This window comes from Aquarana catesbeiana, linkage group LG01 (assembly GCF_042186555.1).
Source record: "Aquarana catesbeiana isolate 2022-GZ linkage group LG01, ASM4218655v1, whole genome shotgun sequence".
Taxonomy (NCBI): Eukaryota; Metazoa; Chordata; class Amphibia; order Anura; family Ranidae; genus Aquarana; species Aquarana catesbeiana.
In genome coordinates, this window is record NC_133324.1 from 496643901 (window position 1) to 496662379 (window position 18479).

The following is an 18479-nucleotide window of genomic DNA, read 5'->3' on the forward strand; positions in this document are numbered from 1 at the left end:
ATACATTGTTTTTGTGATAGGTTAATCTGTCTCCCATGGTCTTTTCAGATGCAGCAAATGTATGACATGATAATGAAACACAAGAAAGCCATGCAGGATATGCAGTATATGTGGGAGAAAGCTATGAAACAGCACCAACATGATTATGATAGTGATGAGGATGTGGACAATGAGTTCGGAACCTGGGAGCATCAGCTGAGACGCATGGAAATGGACAAAACAAGGGGTAAGTAACAATAACTTTGTCAGGTATTTTGATGCACTTCTTTTTATTTTTTTAATACTTTGTTTTTTAAAGTAATATGTGAGCCCTCACTTTGTAAAACAACCCAGTCAGTTTAAAATAAAACTGAAAAGCAAAGCAAAACATAGTGTATATGTATGTGTGTATTTTTTTAATATAATATATATAACTTATTTATTTTACATTTACACACACGCTCGCCACTTCATTAGGTACACCTTGCTAGTACCGAGTTTGACCCCCTTTTGCCTTCAGAACTGCCTAATTCTTCATGGCATAGATTCAGCAAGGTGTTGGAAGCATTTTTCAGAGATTTTGGTCCATATTGATATGATAGCATTACGCAGTTGCTGCAGATTTGTCAGCTGCACATCCATGATATGAATCTCCAGATCCACCACATCCCAAAGGTGCTCTATTGGATTGAGATCTGGTGACTGTGGAGGCCATTGAAATACAGTGATCTCATTGTCGTGTTCAAGAAACCAGTTTGAGATGATTTTAACTTTGTGACATGGTGCATTATCCTGCTGGAAGATGAGTACTCTGTAGCCTGCTGGAAGATGGGTACACTGTAGTCATAAAGGGATGGACATGATCAGCAACAATACTCAGGTAGGCCGTGGCATTTAAACAAAGCTCAATTGGTACTAAGGGGCCAAAAGTGTGCCAAGTAAATATCCCCCACACCACCACTACCAGCCTGAGCCGTTGATGCAAGGCAGGAGGGATCCATGCTTTCATGGTTTTTTTATGCCAAATTCTGACCCTACCATCTGAATGTCGCAGCTGAAATCGAGACTTGTCAGACCAGGCAATGTTTTTAAAATCTTCTATTCAATTTTGGTGAGCCTGTGCGAATTGTAGTTTCAGTTGCCTGTTCTTAGCAAACAGGAGTGGCACCCGGTGTGGTCTTCTGCTGCTGTAGCCCATCTGCTTCAAGGTTCAGTGTGTTTTGCATTCAGAGATGATCTTCTGCATACCTTGGTTGTAATGAGTGGTTATTTGAGTTACTGTTCCCTTTCTATCATCTCGAACCAGTCTGCCCATTCTCCTCTGACCTTTTGAGGTCAACAAGGCATTTTCATCCACACAACCTCACCATAGGTGAGGTTGAAAAAAGACTCAAGTCCAACCTATGTGTGTGATTATGTCAGTATTACATATCCCTGTAGTTGCGGTCGTTCAGGTGCTTATCTAATAGTTTCTTGAAACTATCAATGCTCCCCGCTGAGACCACCGCCTGTGGAAGGGGAAATTCTACATCCCTGCCGCTCTTACAGTAAAGAACCCTCTATGTAGTTTAAGGTTAAATCTTTTTTCTTCTAATTTTAATGAGTGGCCACGAGTCTTGTTAAACTTCCTTCCGTGAAAATGTTTTATTCCTACTGTGGGGTCACCAGTACAATATTTATAAATTGAAATCACATCCCCTCTCAAGCGTCTCTTCTCCAGAGAGAATAAGTTCAGTGCTCGCAACCTTTCCTCATAACTAATATCCTCCAGACCCTTTATTAGCTTAATTGCCCTTCTTTGTACTCGCTCCATTTCCAGTATATCCTCCCTGAGGACTGGCGCCCAGAACTGGACAACATACTCTAGGTGCGGCCGGACCAGAGTCTTGTAGAGCGGAAGAATTATCGTTTTATCTCTGGAGTTGATCCCCTTTTTAATGCATGCCAATATTCTGTTTGCTTTGTTAGCAGCTGCTTGGCATTGCATGCCATTGCAGTCCTATCCAAGGAATTGAGAATGCCAATCAGCAGTGTTCAAACTCTAATCAAGAAGTGAAAAATGAGGGGTTCTGTGCAAACCAAACCTCGGTCAGGTAGACCAACTGGGATTTCAACCACAACTGCTGGGAAAATTGTTCTGGATGCAAAGAAAAACCCACAAATAACTTCAGGTGAAATACAGGATTCTCTGAAAACATGTGGTGTGGCTATTTCAAGATGCACAATAAGAATGCACTTAAAGATGGGCTGCATGGTCGAGTCGCCAGAAGAAAGCCATTACTACGCAGATGCCACAAAGTATCCCGCTTACAATACGCCAAACAGCACAGAGACAAGCCTCAAACCTTCTGGCACAAAATCATTTGGAGTGATGAGACCAAAATTTAGCTTTTTGGCCACAACCATAAACGCTACATTTGGAGAGGAGTCAACAAGGCCTATGATGAAAGGTACACCATTCCTACTGTGAAACACGGAGGTGGATCGCTGATGTTTTAGGGATGTGTGGGCTACAAAGGCACAGGAAATTTGGTCAAAATTGATGGCAAGATAAATGCAGTATGTTATCAAAAAATACTGGAGGAACATTTGCATTCATCAGCCAGGAAGCTGTGCATGGGACGTACTTGGACATTCCAACATGACAATGATCCAAAACGCAAGGCCAAGTCGACCTATCATTGGCTACAGCAGAATAAAGTGAAGGTTCTGGAGTGGCCATCTCAATCTCCTGACATAAATATCATTGAGCCACTCTGGGGAGATCTCAAACTTGCAGTTCATGCAAGACAGTCTAAGAATTTACAGGAACTGGAGGCTTTTTGCCAAGAGGAATGGGCAGCTTTACCATCTGAGAAGATAAAGAGCCTCATCCACAAATGCCACAAAAGACTTTAAGCTGTCATTGATGTTAAAGGGGGCAATACACGGTATTAACAACTGGGGTATGTAAACTTTTGATCAGGGACATTTGGGTAGTTTCTGTTGTGATTATGATTATAAAAGAGTAAACACAGTTGATTGATAATAAATGGCTTCAGCCAAACACTAACCATGAGTGAAAGAAAAGTTTTTGTGTTATTCATATTCTGTGAAAAATCTCTCACAACAGTAAGTACACCCCTCACATTTTTGCAAATGTTTTATTATATCTTTTCATGTGACAACATTGAGGAAATGACACTTTGCTGCAATGTAAAGTAGTTAGTGTTCAGCTTGTATAACAGTGTAAATTTGCTATCCCCTCAAAATAACTCAACACACAGCCATTAATGTCAAAAACGCTGGCACCAAAAGTGAGTAAACCCCTAAGGCCACTTTCACACTGAGGCGCTTTACGGCATTATAGCGCCCGTAAATGTCTCTCCTGTCACTCCAGTGTAAAAGCCTGAGGGCTTTCACACTGGAGCGGTGCACTTGTGGGACGTTAAAAAAAAAAAAAAAAAAGTTCTGCAAGCAGCATCTTTGAGGTGCTTTAGGAGCAGTGTATACACTGCTCCTAAAGCCCCCCTGCCCATTGAAATCAAAGGGCAGTGTGCGCTTTGCGGGAGCCTTTAACCCTTTATTTGTCCGTTAGCGCGGGGGGTTAAAAGCACCCCGCTAGCAGGGGGGTTAAAAGCACCCCGCTAGCAGATGAAAAATGCCTCTAAAACGAGTCCTCTTCCACTCCTCTATGACGACATCATGGAGCTGGTGGATGTTAGAGACCTTGCATTCCTTCCGTTTGAGGATGCCCCACAGATGCTCAATAGGGTTTAGGTCTGGAGACATGCCTGTCCAGTCCATCACCTTTACCCTCAGCTTCTTTAGCAAGGCTGGGGTCATCTTGGAGGTGTGTTTGGGGTCGTTATCATGTTGGAATACTGCCCTGCAGCTCAGTTTCCAAAGGAAGGGGATCATGCTCTGCTTCAGTATGTCACAGTGCATGTTGGCATTGATGGTTCCCTCAATGAACTGTAGCTCCCCAGTGCTGGCAGCACTCATGCAGCCCCAGACCATGACACTGCCACCACCATACTTGACTGTAGGCAAGACACACTTGTCTTTGTACTTCTCACCTGGTTGCCGCCACACACGCTTGACACCATCTGAACCAAATAAGTTTATCTTGGTCTCATTGGACCACAGGACGTGGTTCCATGTCCTTAGTCTGCTTGTCAGCAAATTGTTTGCAGGCTTTCTTGTGCATCATCTTTAGTAGAGGCTTGCTTCTGCGACGTCAGCCATGCAGACCAATTTGATGCAGTGTGCGGCGTATGGTCTGAGCAATGTCAGGCTGACCCCCCACTCCTTCAACCTCTGCAGCAATGCTGGCAGCACTCATATGTCTATTTCCCAAAGACAACCTCTGGATATGACGCTGAGCACGTGCACTCAACTTCATTGGTCAACCACGGTGAAGCTTGTTCTGAGTGGAACCTGTCCTGTTAAACTGCTGTATTGTCTTGGCCACCGTGCTGCAGCTCAGTTTCAGGGTCTTGGCAATCTTCTTATAGCCTAGGTCATCTTTATGTAGAACAGCAAGTAGAGTAAGTAATTCTTTTTTCAGATCCTTAGAGAGTTCTTTGCTATGAGGTGCCATGTTGAACCTCCAGTGACCAGTATGAGAGTGAGAGCGATAACACCAAATTTAACACACCTGCTCCCCATTCACACCTGAGACCTTGTAACACTACTGAGTCACATGACACCTGGGAGGGAAAATGGCTAATTGGGCCCAATTTGGACATTTTCACTTAAATTTTTTGCACAAAGGAAGCAATACAAAGATAACGGGATACTTTTTCCTACAAGTACATGGTACAGCAGGCACATGGAATATGAAATGTTGGGTTAACATATTCTTTAAGCAAAGGGTATCTGCCTGTTCATTCCTTTCTCTTGTTCTGTTAAACAGCAGTGAGAAAACATACAGTGCCAGGCAGGGCAGGACAAATACTTGTCCTCTGAACAAGGACAGTTCTTTCACATACCATTTTGTCATCAGAGAGCAGAGAAAGCATTGAATCCAAATTTTAGCCCATTTAAGCATGACATGGGACTTATTTTGCATTAATAACAACTTACTCATTGAATTGCTTTGTCCTGTTGTGCTCTCATTTTTGAAAATTACTTTGCATAATAGAGCAGTCACTGATGTACACCTAAAGTAGATCTCTTTACAAAAATGTAAGGCAATACTTTGGCCTCCTACTCTTGAAGGAATTCAAGCCTAACAATGTTTTGGCAGTTTCTAACAGAGCATATTGGGGAAAGACTATAGGTTGCCCATGATGGTCGGTCAGTTCCCGACGGTGACATTTTGTGGATAGAACAGTTAAAGTGGATGTAAACCCGATTCATGAAATTTGACCTGGGCACATATATCTGTAGTATTTTCTTATCTCTCTCCAAAGCACTATGTCCCATAGCTGTCTCTTGCTCCGTAGCTCTGTTATCAGCCTGCTTACTTCTCACACGTTCTCTGAGATGGGAGATAGAAGTGTGTGTCAGGGGAGGTTAATAGGAAGAAACAAACACCGCTCAGGTGGGTGAATCCAGATAAATAGGTAAGTAAAGTGAATTGAAGGACTCCTCAAGGGTGCTAGCCACGTCTCGCCTGCCATTCAAACTGCAAAAAGGAAGAAACAGCTGCACTCCAAGATGATGAATAAGTCCTTTATTGATCCATCCAAGTGACACCACAGGAAAAACGACAATCAGGGTATCAAGGCAGACATGTTTCACACAGTATCATGTGCTTAATAATTTCCTGATGATTAAGCACATGATACTGTGTGAAACATGTCTGCCTTGATTGTCGTTTTTCCTGTGGTGTCACTTGGATGGATCAATAAAGGACTCATTCATCATCTTGGAGTGCAGCTGTTTCTTCCTTTTTGTTGGGGGAGGTTGCTATAAATAGATTAGCAGTCAGCTTGCCTATGAGGAGAAGGGGTGTGTGCCTTTCCTCGAATCAGCTGTCTTTGCTGTATACCAATAATCCACTCCCGGTGATGACCAGGAAGAGAAAAACTTTAACACAAAGTAATAATGTAGAACAGTTCTTTACAATAAAGCAATGCATCATCATCAGACTAATAATGCAGATTTGTGCTCTCTTTTTTTGGATTCCCCCATACTGTATGTTTACATGTTTTTCTTTCCCCTCTATCAGAATGGGCAGAACAACTGACTGAAATGGGACGAGGGAAACATTTCATTGGAGATTTCTTGCCACCGGATGAGCTGGACAAATTCATGGAAACCTTCAAAGCACTAAAAGTAATGTGTTCATCTCTAGAAAATGTCATTTTATCCTGAATATAAAGAGCTGTAAGGCCTAGTACTACACGATGAGATAACCGTACGAAAAATACCACTTTACAAAGTGATAGGACGATAATCCGATCGTTACACAGCTTTCGAGAGCCAATCACGACAGTTCATGGGAAATTACACAAAGGGACAAACACAATTTTTTTTTTCTCGTACGATACCAGATTGAATGATTTTTGTTTTTAATCAGCATAGTATTTGTCTGAAAAACATCAGAAGACCACGCATACTTGGAAACCTTACCATACAATACAACACATTACATCACTTCCAAAGTTGTATTCTGTCGTACGAGAATTTTTGTAAGTTTAGTAACTGCTTCGTTTTTGATAGGAGACTAGCATGCAAAAAAAAAAAACCTGACAATCATTCTTTCGATATTCTCGTGTGTACCAGGCTTTAGACTAGTGCTTTTATCAGTAACAGGCTGCTTGTATGTGGATGAGTTGTAGGGTTAGTTTTTTGGGGTTTTTTTTTTTTTTTTGGGGGGTATTTTTAATTTGCAGTTTATGGTTACAAAACAAACTACTTGGTAAAAATACTGCTAAAGCCTGGTACACACTGTGTCAGCTCCGGTCGGAGCCGCTGTACTAACAATTTTACGTCAGTACAGCAATCTCCCCCACTGAGCTGTTGTGTTCTGACAGGTGGACACCCCCCCCCCCCTCCGCCAGCACACTCTGATCAGCACTCTGTCTTTGGCTGAGAGCGCTGATTGGGAGCTGGTCGGATGCTGGTTTTCCAGCATGCTCGTCTGACAGAAGTCTGCCAAACGACTGGCTTCTATCCAACCGGCTGCCATACACACGTGCCGAATGTTGGCCAGTTTTTATTGAACCGGCTGATGTCACCCCAAAATTCTCCCCCTGTGTACGGGGCTTAACTATACAAATTAACTGAATTAAGGTAAACAAGTCAGAGGTGTGAGGGGTGTAACAACCAATACAAAACTTACTAGTGTGTCTGTGTGCTGATCCCTGAATCCTACTGATAGTCATTGAGATCTATGTGAGAGGCAGACAGTACAATTACAATATAATTTAATAAAGTAGGAATCGGAGGGCCCTGCTCTTTAGAACTTACAATCTAAGAGGGAAGGTCAAGAGATACAAAAGATAATTAACTGGTAACAGTGATGGATGTGGGTGTCATCAGCATAGAAATGGTATTGAAAACCATGGGAGGCAATCAACTGACCCAGAGAGGAGGTGTAGCTTGAGAATAGGAGAGGTCCAAGAACAGAACCGTTTTGAACCCCGACAAAGAAAGGAAGAGGAAGTAGAATTGTAAGTGGCACTGAAGGTGCAGTGGGATAGGTAGTATGAGAACCAGCGAAGAGTACAGTCACGAAGATCAAAGGGGTCATTTTTTTGAGGAGGGTGTGGTCCACCTTGTCAAAGACAGCAGAGAGGTCCAGGATTAGGAGTAGAATAGTGTCCATTGGATTTAGCCATTAGTAGATCTTTTGTGAGTTTAGGGGCAGCAGTTTCTGTGAAGTGTTGTGGGCGAAATCCAGACTGGAGACTATCAAGAAGATTGTTCTAAGTCAGTTGGTCACTCGGTTGTAGACCAAACATTCAAGGAGTTTGGAGGGAAAAGGGAGTAAGGAGATGGGGGCGTAAGTTATTAAGATTGGTGGGGTCCAGTGAGGGCTTTCTAAGGATGCGGGTGACTAGTGCATGTTTTAGAGAGTTGGAGAAGATGCCAGAGAAGGAACAATTGAAGATGTGAGTTATAGAGTGTAGAATAGAGCCAGAGGATGACCTTAACATTTGCCAGGGAACGGGAGGCAGGTGGTTAGGTGGGCATTAGAAAAAAGTTTAGCACCCTTGTCTTTAGTAGCATCGTTGAATGGTGGAAGTAATGATTGTACCTGTGGACACAGGGTAAGTGGGAGGTATCTGCGCATTGGAGATCTCCTCATAAATTGTATCAATCTTATTTTTTCTCCTGGGCAGTAATGATTTAGTGGGTGGAGGCAGTGGAGGACGAAGAAGAGACTTGAAGGTAGAGAAGAGTTGACGGGGACTGCATGAGAAGGTGTTAAGGAGAGTGATAAAATAGGCCTGCTTGACCATGAAGAGGCAGGAATAGTATTTTTGGACGGCAGATTTATATTTGTTTTTCTGAGACTTCGTTTTACACCACAGGCGCTCAAGAGCGTGGCTACATTTTTTTGAGACTTTTGGTGTCCTCTGTTTGCCAAGGTTCTAGGGGTCGGGGCCTGATTGTGGTGTCTGTGTGTGTGTGTGTGTGTGTGTGTGTGTGTGTGTGTGTGTGTGTGTGTGTGTGTGTGTGTGTATTGAGGGCAGGGGGGTGAGCTTGTATAGGGAGGATGACAGTAAGCGGTTGTAGACAGTAGTGGCTAGGTTGAAGCAGGACAGGGGTGAGATTTTGTCATAGAGGTGGTCAGGAGAAAGAAAGGGTTGATGTGGCTAAGGTTTCTACCAGTAACTGTTAGGCGGTTGGAGGGAGAGGAGGTGGAAGACAGGGAGAGAGCGAAACTAATAAAGTGGTGATCAGAGGGTGGATGGGGATTGTTGGAGAGGTTGCTTGGAGTGCATAGATAGAATACAAGGTCAAGGGTGTTGCCATCAGAATGGGTAGGAGCCTGTATCCATTGCTTCAGGTCAAAAGAGGAGATTAGACTGAGACATTTAGAGGTCGCAGGAGTATTAGTATTAACAGGGATGTTGAAGTCACCGAGAATGATTGTGGGGATTTCAGAAGAGAGAAAGTAGAGTAGCCAGGCAGAGAAGCCATCAAAGAAGTTTGATACAGGTCCAAGGGACTGGTGGATCATGGCAGTTCTTGGAGAAACAGTAGAAAACTGATGAATACAATGTGCTTCAAAGAGGAGGGTGTCTGAGAGGGAGGTGGGTGAAATACCGGATAGGTGCTGTGTTTGGCTAGAAGGATTCCCACTCCGCCTCCCTTCCGTCTACTGGGTCTGGGGGAATGAGTCCAGAGAAGGTCACCATGGGAAGTCGGGGAAGCTGTGTTGGATTCATGAACCCAGGTTTTGGTAGTGCCAAGTAGGTTAAAGGAATTTGTGATGAAGAGGTTGTGTAGGTACGTGAGTTTGTTACAAACAAAGCAGGCATTTCAGAGGGTGCAGGAGAAGGGAAGGCTGCTTTTGGAAAGAAGAGGAATGGCAACTAAGTTCTGTGGATTGCGGCTGCTGCCATAGGGCGTGGGGTAAGGGTTTTTTTTTTTTTGCTTTAATGGTAACTGTACATGGGGTTTTTTTTTTTTTTTTTTTGTAGAAAAAAAAAAATTTCATAGTACAGTATATAGAGCTTTTACTCTGTTACTCCTTCCTTTGTAGATACCATATATGCAGGACAGATAGATATCAAATATGCAGGACAGCTCTATAAACTGTATGTAAATGTATGTTGAATTGCCAGTTCCTAATCTTCCTAAGCATGTTTCCTGGGGCAAGACCGCTTCCTGCATCTAGTGAATAACCTTGATAAAAAGCAGCTCAACTTAAAAGAAAGGCAACAAGTATTTAGTTTAGTTTAGGGTTGTGTTATGACAATCTCTAAAAACATTTAATCTTAAAAAAATATTGAATCGCCCTCCTAAAGCTTCTTTTTTGTCTTCGTTTCCTTATAAAATATGCTATTTTTCTCCATTTACTTAAAAAAATTATTGAGGTTACAGATCGGGAATGGTCCAGTGTATAAATCCATAAAATATATAAGCTGTACATGAATTTTAGGGACCTTTTTAATAACTATAGAGGTGCAATGTATCTCCCCCTTTTTTTTTCTGCAGGAGGGACGTGAGCCAGACTATTCGGAATATAAGGAATTCAAAATTACTGTAGAGAACATAGGTTACCAAATGCTTATGAAGATGGGATGGAAGGAAGGAGAAGGCTTGGGTACTGAAGGCCAAGGAATCAAGAATCCTGTGAACAAGTATTTTTTTTTTTTTTTCAATATTTTGTGTTCATAGTGTAAAACAATACAGGAGTACAACAGGTTAACAAAATGCAGTCAATAAGGTATCAAGAATCCTACAAACAATAAGTAAGCAACTCAAAGGAGTAGTGGTTTGTAGGTTCCAATGCACATTAAGGCAAACGGGAGCTTTTTCTACTCAGGCTTTTCCTTTTCTCCCCCACCACTCTGTTCAGCACAAAGAGCTTAAAGGAAATGGCCAGAACTGCACATGTAGAGATGCACATGACTCACTCCATGTTACTATGCTGAGCTAATCAGAGCTGTCATACAAGGGAGTCTATAACCTTGTGTATGCTGCAACTCTAGGAACTTGGAGCTTACACAGGGCTTTTCTTTAGTTTTTGTAGTGACTGAATGGAGCAGTGGTGGAGTAAACTGAAGGCATATGCTGCAAGAGAGGAACCTGATGCTTTGCCCCGCAAAATCACTGATTAATTTTAAGATTTGTTTTAAAATGTATCTGTAAATGGAATGAAGGGACAATGTCATTAAGGATCTGACCCAGAGAAAAGATGCCTCCTGAGCAGGTCATCACAGTTCTCCAATATGTACATATGTACATGACATTATTCAATATGCCAAAATTTAAGAATTTTTGCAAGCATTTTATTAAAAATGCTTGATCACTTTCCATTTATCATGATGACATTCGGCCTTCAAGGGGAACGATTTACAAAAACTGAAGGAAAAAAAAAAAAAAATCATTCTCAATAGTATTGTTCCCATAACAACCAGTCAGGTGTCTGCTACATTCTGTGAAAATGAAGCAAAGGACCAGATTCAGGACTACAGGCAACTGTCTTCTGTTTTTTTTCCTCCTTAAAGTGGGCCTTACTGCCCTGTTTTTTCTTGGCCAATCCCTCATATTACTAGGATGTAATAATATAAAAAAAAATAAGCCTATTAGACAAAAGTTAGTAAAGGTTGCTTACCTTGTACTCTAGCATCTCACTCTTTCCCATAGGTGCTAGCGGCATCACTTTGCTTCTGGCATCACTGAGGATCTGAAATCTTGCACACAAAATAAAAACGCTGCTGAGTGATTTTGGATCCTCCACTTTCCTGGAGGGCTGACTGACATAATGGAGGCTTATAGAAACAGGCTGGAAGCTGGGGTTTAATTTATTTTAATACATGCTCACAATTTAGCATAAGGTGGGGCATGACTAGCAGATATGTACTTCTCAATTTTTCCTGCAAGAGGACTTTCATGACTTGCGATTCTTTTCATGGCAAAAGGCAAAAGTCTAGTTGTATTTTGTTATGCAGCCTTTGTATTGGAACAGAATAGGTACCTTTTAAACCGTCCCAGCTGTATGAACACACAAAGTGAACAATTGATCAGCTTCCTATATACTTTTTTTTTTTTTTGTTTTGTTTTTTTACATTTATTCTCTTTTGTTTAATAGTTTTAGAGTGGAAATTTAGCATGGTTAGAAATCATTAGCAATGTATACAGAATTATGAAGAAAAGTAAATCCCTGTTGCAATTTGTCTTTTTTTGTTGTGTGTGTGTTTATGGGTCTGTGTGTTTGTTTTTTGTTTTCTTTTTTTTTTTTTTTTTTTTTATAGAGCTTATCCACCAGGGGGCATCACTGCCAAAATTAATGATACATACAATAGCTTCCCAATACACATTTTGACAAGAGGAAAGGAAAAGCAGATAATATTGCTTTTGGTTAATAAACTTTTATTAAGTTTATTAACTTATTATGTCACTGTGGGTCTTTTGCATAACTGTGTTTTAAAGTAGTTGTAAAATGTTGATCTAAAAACAGCCTCAAGTCTATTTAATTGTTTCACTTGTAGTCACATGACCACTGTGTTCCTCTTCCTGGTTTCCTTGAGGTGGCCTATGGTCAAAGATCTAAAGCAGTTCTTCCACCAAGTTCTTTTAGCCCTTCCACAGCTGTAGGCTATGGGGAAGAAGGGAGTTGCTGTCATTCTGTCAACCTGGATTTATATTTTAAAGACATAATGGCTCTTGTACAGTACTACAACTTGAAGAGGAGTCACTCTTATAACAGGTTTGGATATATTCTACACTGCTTAAGTATTGTTAAGCATGTGGTTTCCACTTTGTTTTCAGGGGATCTACAGCAGTTGATGGGGCTGGTTTTGGCATAGATCGCCCAGCAGAATTATCAAAGAGTGATGATGAATATGAAGCTTTTAGGAAAAGAATGATGCTTGCCTACCGTTTCCGACCCAATCCACTGGTAAGTCAATGTACAGGGTGACTTTAAAAAGTTGCTGTTTTTAAAGGCTAAGATCACCTTTGAAACATGTGACATCTGTATTTTAGGATGTGACATGACACATGTTTCAGCTTGTGCCCCGCTCACGCCTTTCACTGTGACCGCGGGCGGATGGGGTATTCTCTGGCTGCAGCCACTGTCAGATTTTGTAAATGGCAAAGATCTGTGAATAAATGTCATTTCTGCCACAGCAGCACATGGCTTGTAGTTTTCATTGAACTAAATAGGGCGCTGATGAGCGTCCCTCCTAGTTCATTGACACTTCCAGCTTTCTAACAAGAGAGCCCATACTGATGTATGGGCAGAAAGCTGTAGGCAGTGTTTGCAGGAGCTTGACATTACACCCCTTATCCACTGATTGTGACTGCAGGTTTCTGTAGGAAAAATAATAAATGTAAATTTTTTTTATTCTGCAAAAATATGTGCATTTATTATTTTTTTCATAAAGGTAAACTTGGCCTTTAACCACTTGACCTCTGGAAGATTTACCTCCCTTCTTGACCAGGCCATTTTTTGCAATATGGCACTGCGTTACTTTAACTGACAATTGCGCGGTCATGCAACACGGTATCCTAATAAAATTGATATCGTGTTTTTTTTTTTTTTTTTTTTTTTTTTAAACCAAATAAAGCTTTCTATTGGTGGCATTTGATCACCTTTGCATTTTTTTAAATTTAGGAGCTATAAACAAAAAGACCGACAATTTTGAAAAAAAAAATATATTTTTTTTTACTTTCTGCTATAAAACAGCCAATAAAAAAAAAAATTGAAACAAAAAATTAAATTTCTTCATCAGTTTAGGCCAATATGTATTCTGCTAAATATTTTTGGTAAAAAAAAATGCCAATAAGCGTATATTGATTGGTTTGCACAAAAGTTATAGCATCCACAAACTGATATTTTATTTATTTTTTTTTTTACTAGTAATGGCGGCGATTAGTGACTTTTATAGCGGGACTACGATATTGCGTTGGACAATTTGGACACTATCTTACACTTTTTGAGGACCAGTGACATTATTACAGTGATCAGTGCTAAAAAATATACACTGTCACTGTACTAATGACACTGGCTGGGAAGGGTTAACCTGAAGGGCGATCAAAGCGTTAACTGTGTGCCTAGCTAGTAATTTTGTGAACTGGGGGAGGTGCTTTTTACTAAGGGAAGGCATGGATCCATGTCCCTGCTTTGCAGGATCACAGGATCCATGCCTTCCCTACTGATAGAACAGCGATCTGCCTTGTTTACATAGGCAGATCACTGTTCTGCTTGTGTACTGAGCAACCGGTGGGTATAGAGTTTGCGGTACCAGCTGCTGGGCCCCCGCTGTGTGCAATCACATTGGGAGCGAGGCACCAGGGCGGACCTGAAGTGGTTAAAGTGGAAGTCCAGTCAAATCCTAAATATACTTAAACCTGCTCCCACCTCCATTCTAAGCCTCATCTAACTTTCCAGTGAAAAAAAAGATATCTATACTTACCTATGCTGAGGGCGCTCTGCTCCCATGATTGCCTCCCAGTGCTGGCTTTCACTATAGAGGAGGGACAGCTGACAATGAATGCCCCATAGTAAGCCTATGGGTAACGTCACCGGCTTGGCTCTGCAGTAGAAATGATCTACAGATAGAATCCCAGGAGAGGGACATATTATTGCTCTACGTAATACTGCTCTAGGCAGTAATCACATAAGGTCTTTTGGGTGTGGGAGGCTGTACGCCTCAAGTTTGATCCAGTCAGGTTTATACGTAGTGGAATAAATTTGTGTTCGTTGGATCAGTTGTTCCCCCTATAATATTTTGGAACTTGTGAGACTTCCAGACCTCCACAGGCAGAGAAATGAAGGAACATGCAGCGCTGTATTATGAATAGACACGCTCAGTGCTTATCTCCCTCTAAGCACCCTCCCCGACACAGATATTTAGCTCATGTTATCTCATGTGTCTGAGAACTTGTCAGAAGTGACTCGTGCTTATTACAGATGAACGGAGCACCAGAGAGAAACGGCACTTCAAGCTTTGGAGAGAGACAAGTAAACACTACAAATATATGCTTCGTTCAAATTTCATGAGTAGGTTTTACAACCACTTTAAGTACTTCAGATTTATCTGGATTGATTTTCAGCCCTAAAATAATTCCAAAGTCAGCCAATATTTTAAACAAATGTGTTGTAATTGGAGACAAGATAAACATTAACAAATCGTCCGCAAAAAGGCATAATTGGGGTGTGTATCATTTGTTTATGACCCCCGGTATGTCAAGGCTTAAATCATTATAGCTAATGTCTCTACGGCAATGATAAATAAAAGAGGAGATAATGGGCATCCCTGTAGAGTACTTGTCTTTTATTTTTATTGATTCAGATTTATGGCCATTCACTTTAATGCCGCGTACACACGGCCGAACTTTCTGACGTAAAATGTGCGATCGGAGCTTGTCAGAAATTCCGACCGTGTGTAGGCTCCATTGGACAGTTTCCATTGGCATTTCCGTCGCACAAAATTTGAGATCTGGTTCTCAAATTTTCCGACAACAAAATCCGTTCACACAAATTCCGATCTTGTGTACACAGTTCCGACGTACAAAGTGCCACACATGCTGGGAATAGAGCAGAAGAGCCGCACTGGCTATTGAACTTCATTTTTCTCGGATCGTCGTACGTGTTGTACGTCACCGCGTTCTTGACGTTTGGAAATTCCGACAACTTTGTGTGACCGTGTGTATGCAAGACAAGTTTGAGCCAACATCCGTCAGAAAAAAATCCATGTATTTTGTTGTCGGAATGTCTGATCGTGTGCACGGGGCATTACAGTTGCTGTGGGGTTTGAATATAAAGTAAATAAAAGGCCCAGGAATGTCGGCCCAAAATTCAATTTGTGAAAGGTATGGAATTGGGTTTGGCTAAGCTAGTGTGTTAAAAGCTTTATGCAGGACCAGGGAAAGTAACACAGGGAACAGTTACATTTTTTTGTCCCTTTATCCCAATTAGAGGGTAATAGTGATAGGGTATTTATAGTCCACCAAATTTGGTCTGCCACCTGGCATAACACTTACATTTCCTATCCCTTTCCCAACCTATGACATGAAAGAAGAAGAAGCGTAGTCATGAACTTATCCTCGTCACTCTTCTCTCTCCTCCTGTCGGCATGTTTCTTGTTAGTACATAAGCACTGCAGCAAAACTAATTGTCTCCTTGTGCTAGTTAGGGACTGCTGGAAGTTAATACCAAATCAAATTCAGATACTTGCACTGCATATGTTAAATACATTTACTAATGTTTTAATGAAAATGGTTGTAAACCCTTACATATACCTAGTGAAGTTACTGGCCTCAAATGATACGCAGGGATGAAACAAATCCTCCTACATACGTTGTACCTGTTTATCTGCAGTCTTTTCTCTACATCCTTTCAAAGTCCAGAATTTATAAAGCTTGTCTGAGCTATCAGACAACAGGAGGCGGAGAGCTGAAGTTTAAACTCTGCAGAGCTCAGTGAGGAGAGATCTGAGAGCTGATTGGAGGGAATGAACACACCCCCCCTCACGCAGCAAACAGGAACAGAGCTGGGGCTGTCAATTAGCTGGAATTCCCTCCCGTCAGCTTTTTTCTCTTGGTGTCAGGAAAACTTGTCAAAAGTGATTTACGCCAATAGCTGAAGAACAAAGTGAAATACGGAAATTACACTCCGTGCTCTGGATAGAGACAAGTACACACTATAAAGGGATATGCTTTATATTCATGTCTGAGGTTTACAACTACTTGAATTCAGAACTGCATTAATTTGTGTATTTTAAATCTGCCGGAAGTTGAGCTTTAAATGCCAACAAATGCAATACATTTTAAATAATGTAATAATTTTCATTGTAATGAAATGGCTTTTTTTTGTGGAGTAAAATATATTTTTAACATATATGTCTACAATATTAAGAAAAATTATATATTGGCAAATTGTGATTTTTTTTTTTTTTTTTTTTTTTTCCAGACAAGCTAATGGTGATCTTTTATAACCAGAAAGCAGCACCATGAAATCTCCTTTGCTTTTATCACTTAGCCCACAAAATGAAGATCATAGTATTACATTGAAATAGTTGTTGCCACTCAAGTTTTAGTCTTATTCTGCAATCTCCTAGCTTTACCAGCAATTTTATAGGCCAAGGGCCTACCTGATCGGCTACAACTTTGTCTGGATTTTTTAGTAGTCCCCTGTACTGCAAAGTTCTTGGTAATTGAGATTGTACGATCAAATAGTAGTGTATGTGTATACTATTGGATATTTCTAATCTTAACATGGTTGGGTAATAATCAAAATATGGCACCAACAACTAGATCAGACCATGATCATGGAGGAACTGTGTACTAAAATAGATCTGTAATCAAAGCAGCCATATTTGTGGACTGTATTTGGGTATATACAATTTAACAGGGTAATGAAAAGGTAGAATACAACGTTGGATTCAGTGTTTTCTTAATACAGTGCATAAATTGGCCTTGTTTACTTATGTTTGTCATACTTTCAGAATAACCCAAGACGTCCCTACTACTGATGGACCCATGAAACGTATGTTGAACTCATCCACATCTGAAGTGTACTGTGTCCATCTTGTTTGCGGACTGTTAGAACCTCTATGTCAAACTGTGTACAGGAATACTTGATCTATTCCAGCAGGAACTGAACCCTGGATGACTACACAGCTGTATCCCAGTTTACCCTCACACTGTTGATGCTTTCCTTGAAAAACATGAATTTAATAAACATCTTTTTAACTCTGAATAATTGGCCTCTTCTGTCCTGTGAATTAGCATGGAAAATCTTCCAGTTTAGGAAAATCTGACTTAGAGATTGGAATTACATTTATTAGTGTTTTTACATAATTACGAAGGACAAAGCATGCTTGGAAGAATATTCTGTGATTGTGGCTGCTTGGCAAAATAATGACAGACCAATGATTCCCAGGCAAATGTGAAAAATAATCTTTAGTTGTGTGTACATTAAAACAATTTGAAATTTTGCCAGAAATCTGTCTTTATTATCTCATAATTTCCCACACAGCAGAAATTTGAGTATGAGGTTATTCATAGAGTCAAAGAGGCTTTATTGTGTTGCATAGTGCTGTCGGTCTAGAATGGTTTCAGGCACTCAGGAATAGAGGGGAAGGTAGCTTGTGGGAGGAGGGGACACCAAAATGATCCCTCCAGTGTAATGATGCTTATGTATAGTCCAACGAGCAAACCAGAAAGCTGCAACAATAAATAGTTGTGCAATCATCTTTGCTATTCATATGTAAATAAGAAGATTGGTGGCAAAGAATTGCAAACATATTTGCAGACAAAATGCTTCACATTTATGTATTCAACAGGGTATTTAAAAATAAACAGAGTCCAGTATTCTTTGTTCCGATTGTTGCGCCCTCAGTCTGACTTCCTGCCTTCTGTGGCAATTTCTGCTGACATGCCAGCCACGCAATCCTATTTTAATTTTTTTTTGTCCTGAGAGGATTTTTTTTAGTTCAATGTTTTTTTTTTATTCAGTTTTAACAAAATACAAAGGGTGAACATTGTTTGCCATAAAATAATATGCAATAAACAGAATTACATGAATTTAATATAGGTAACAGAGTAGTAAACATACATGAACATTGACATAGGTTCCAAGTGTTACTTATAGGGCAAGAGGTATTATCCCACTCCTCCAGGTACCCCAATGGGAACAAACTGTGTCATGGTGGGAGGACAACACCATCAGCCCCAAACCTCTATAATATAAATTGCAGATGAGGTAGATTATCATGTTACCTCTCATGTTCTGTGTTTGGTGAAACAGGGCTAGGAGTTATGAACAGATATTCACTGAGATCTTATAGATCTAACTATAAAGAGAAATAGAAAAAAGGAACATAATCAGAAACAAGGAAAAAGGAAGGAACAAGAACCCTTATGAGGGTTCAGCTACTCAG

At 40.7% G+C, this 18479-nt stretch overlaps 1 protein-coding gene across 1 annotated transcript in view; it reads left to right on the forward strand.

Annotated features, from left to right (window-relative positions):
* SUGP1 (SURP and G-patch domain containing 1) overlaps positions 1-17299 on the forward strand; it is a 73052-nt gene extending 55753 nt beyond the window's left edge. The window contains exons 10-14 of the mRNA XM_073592458.1: positions 49-226; positions 6137-6243; positions 10081-10226; positions 12361-12490; positions 17043-17299. Coding sequence (XP_073448559.1) covers positions 49-226; positions 6137-6243; positions 10081-10226; positions 12361-12490; positions 17043-17069 — 588 coding nt within the window. The 3' untranslated portion in view covers positions 17070-17299. The remainder of the gene's footprint in view (positions 1-48; positions 227-6136; positions 6244-10080; positions 10227-12360; positions 12491-17042) is intronic.
* The last annotated feature ends 1180 nt before the right edge of the window (positions 17300-18479 follow it).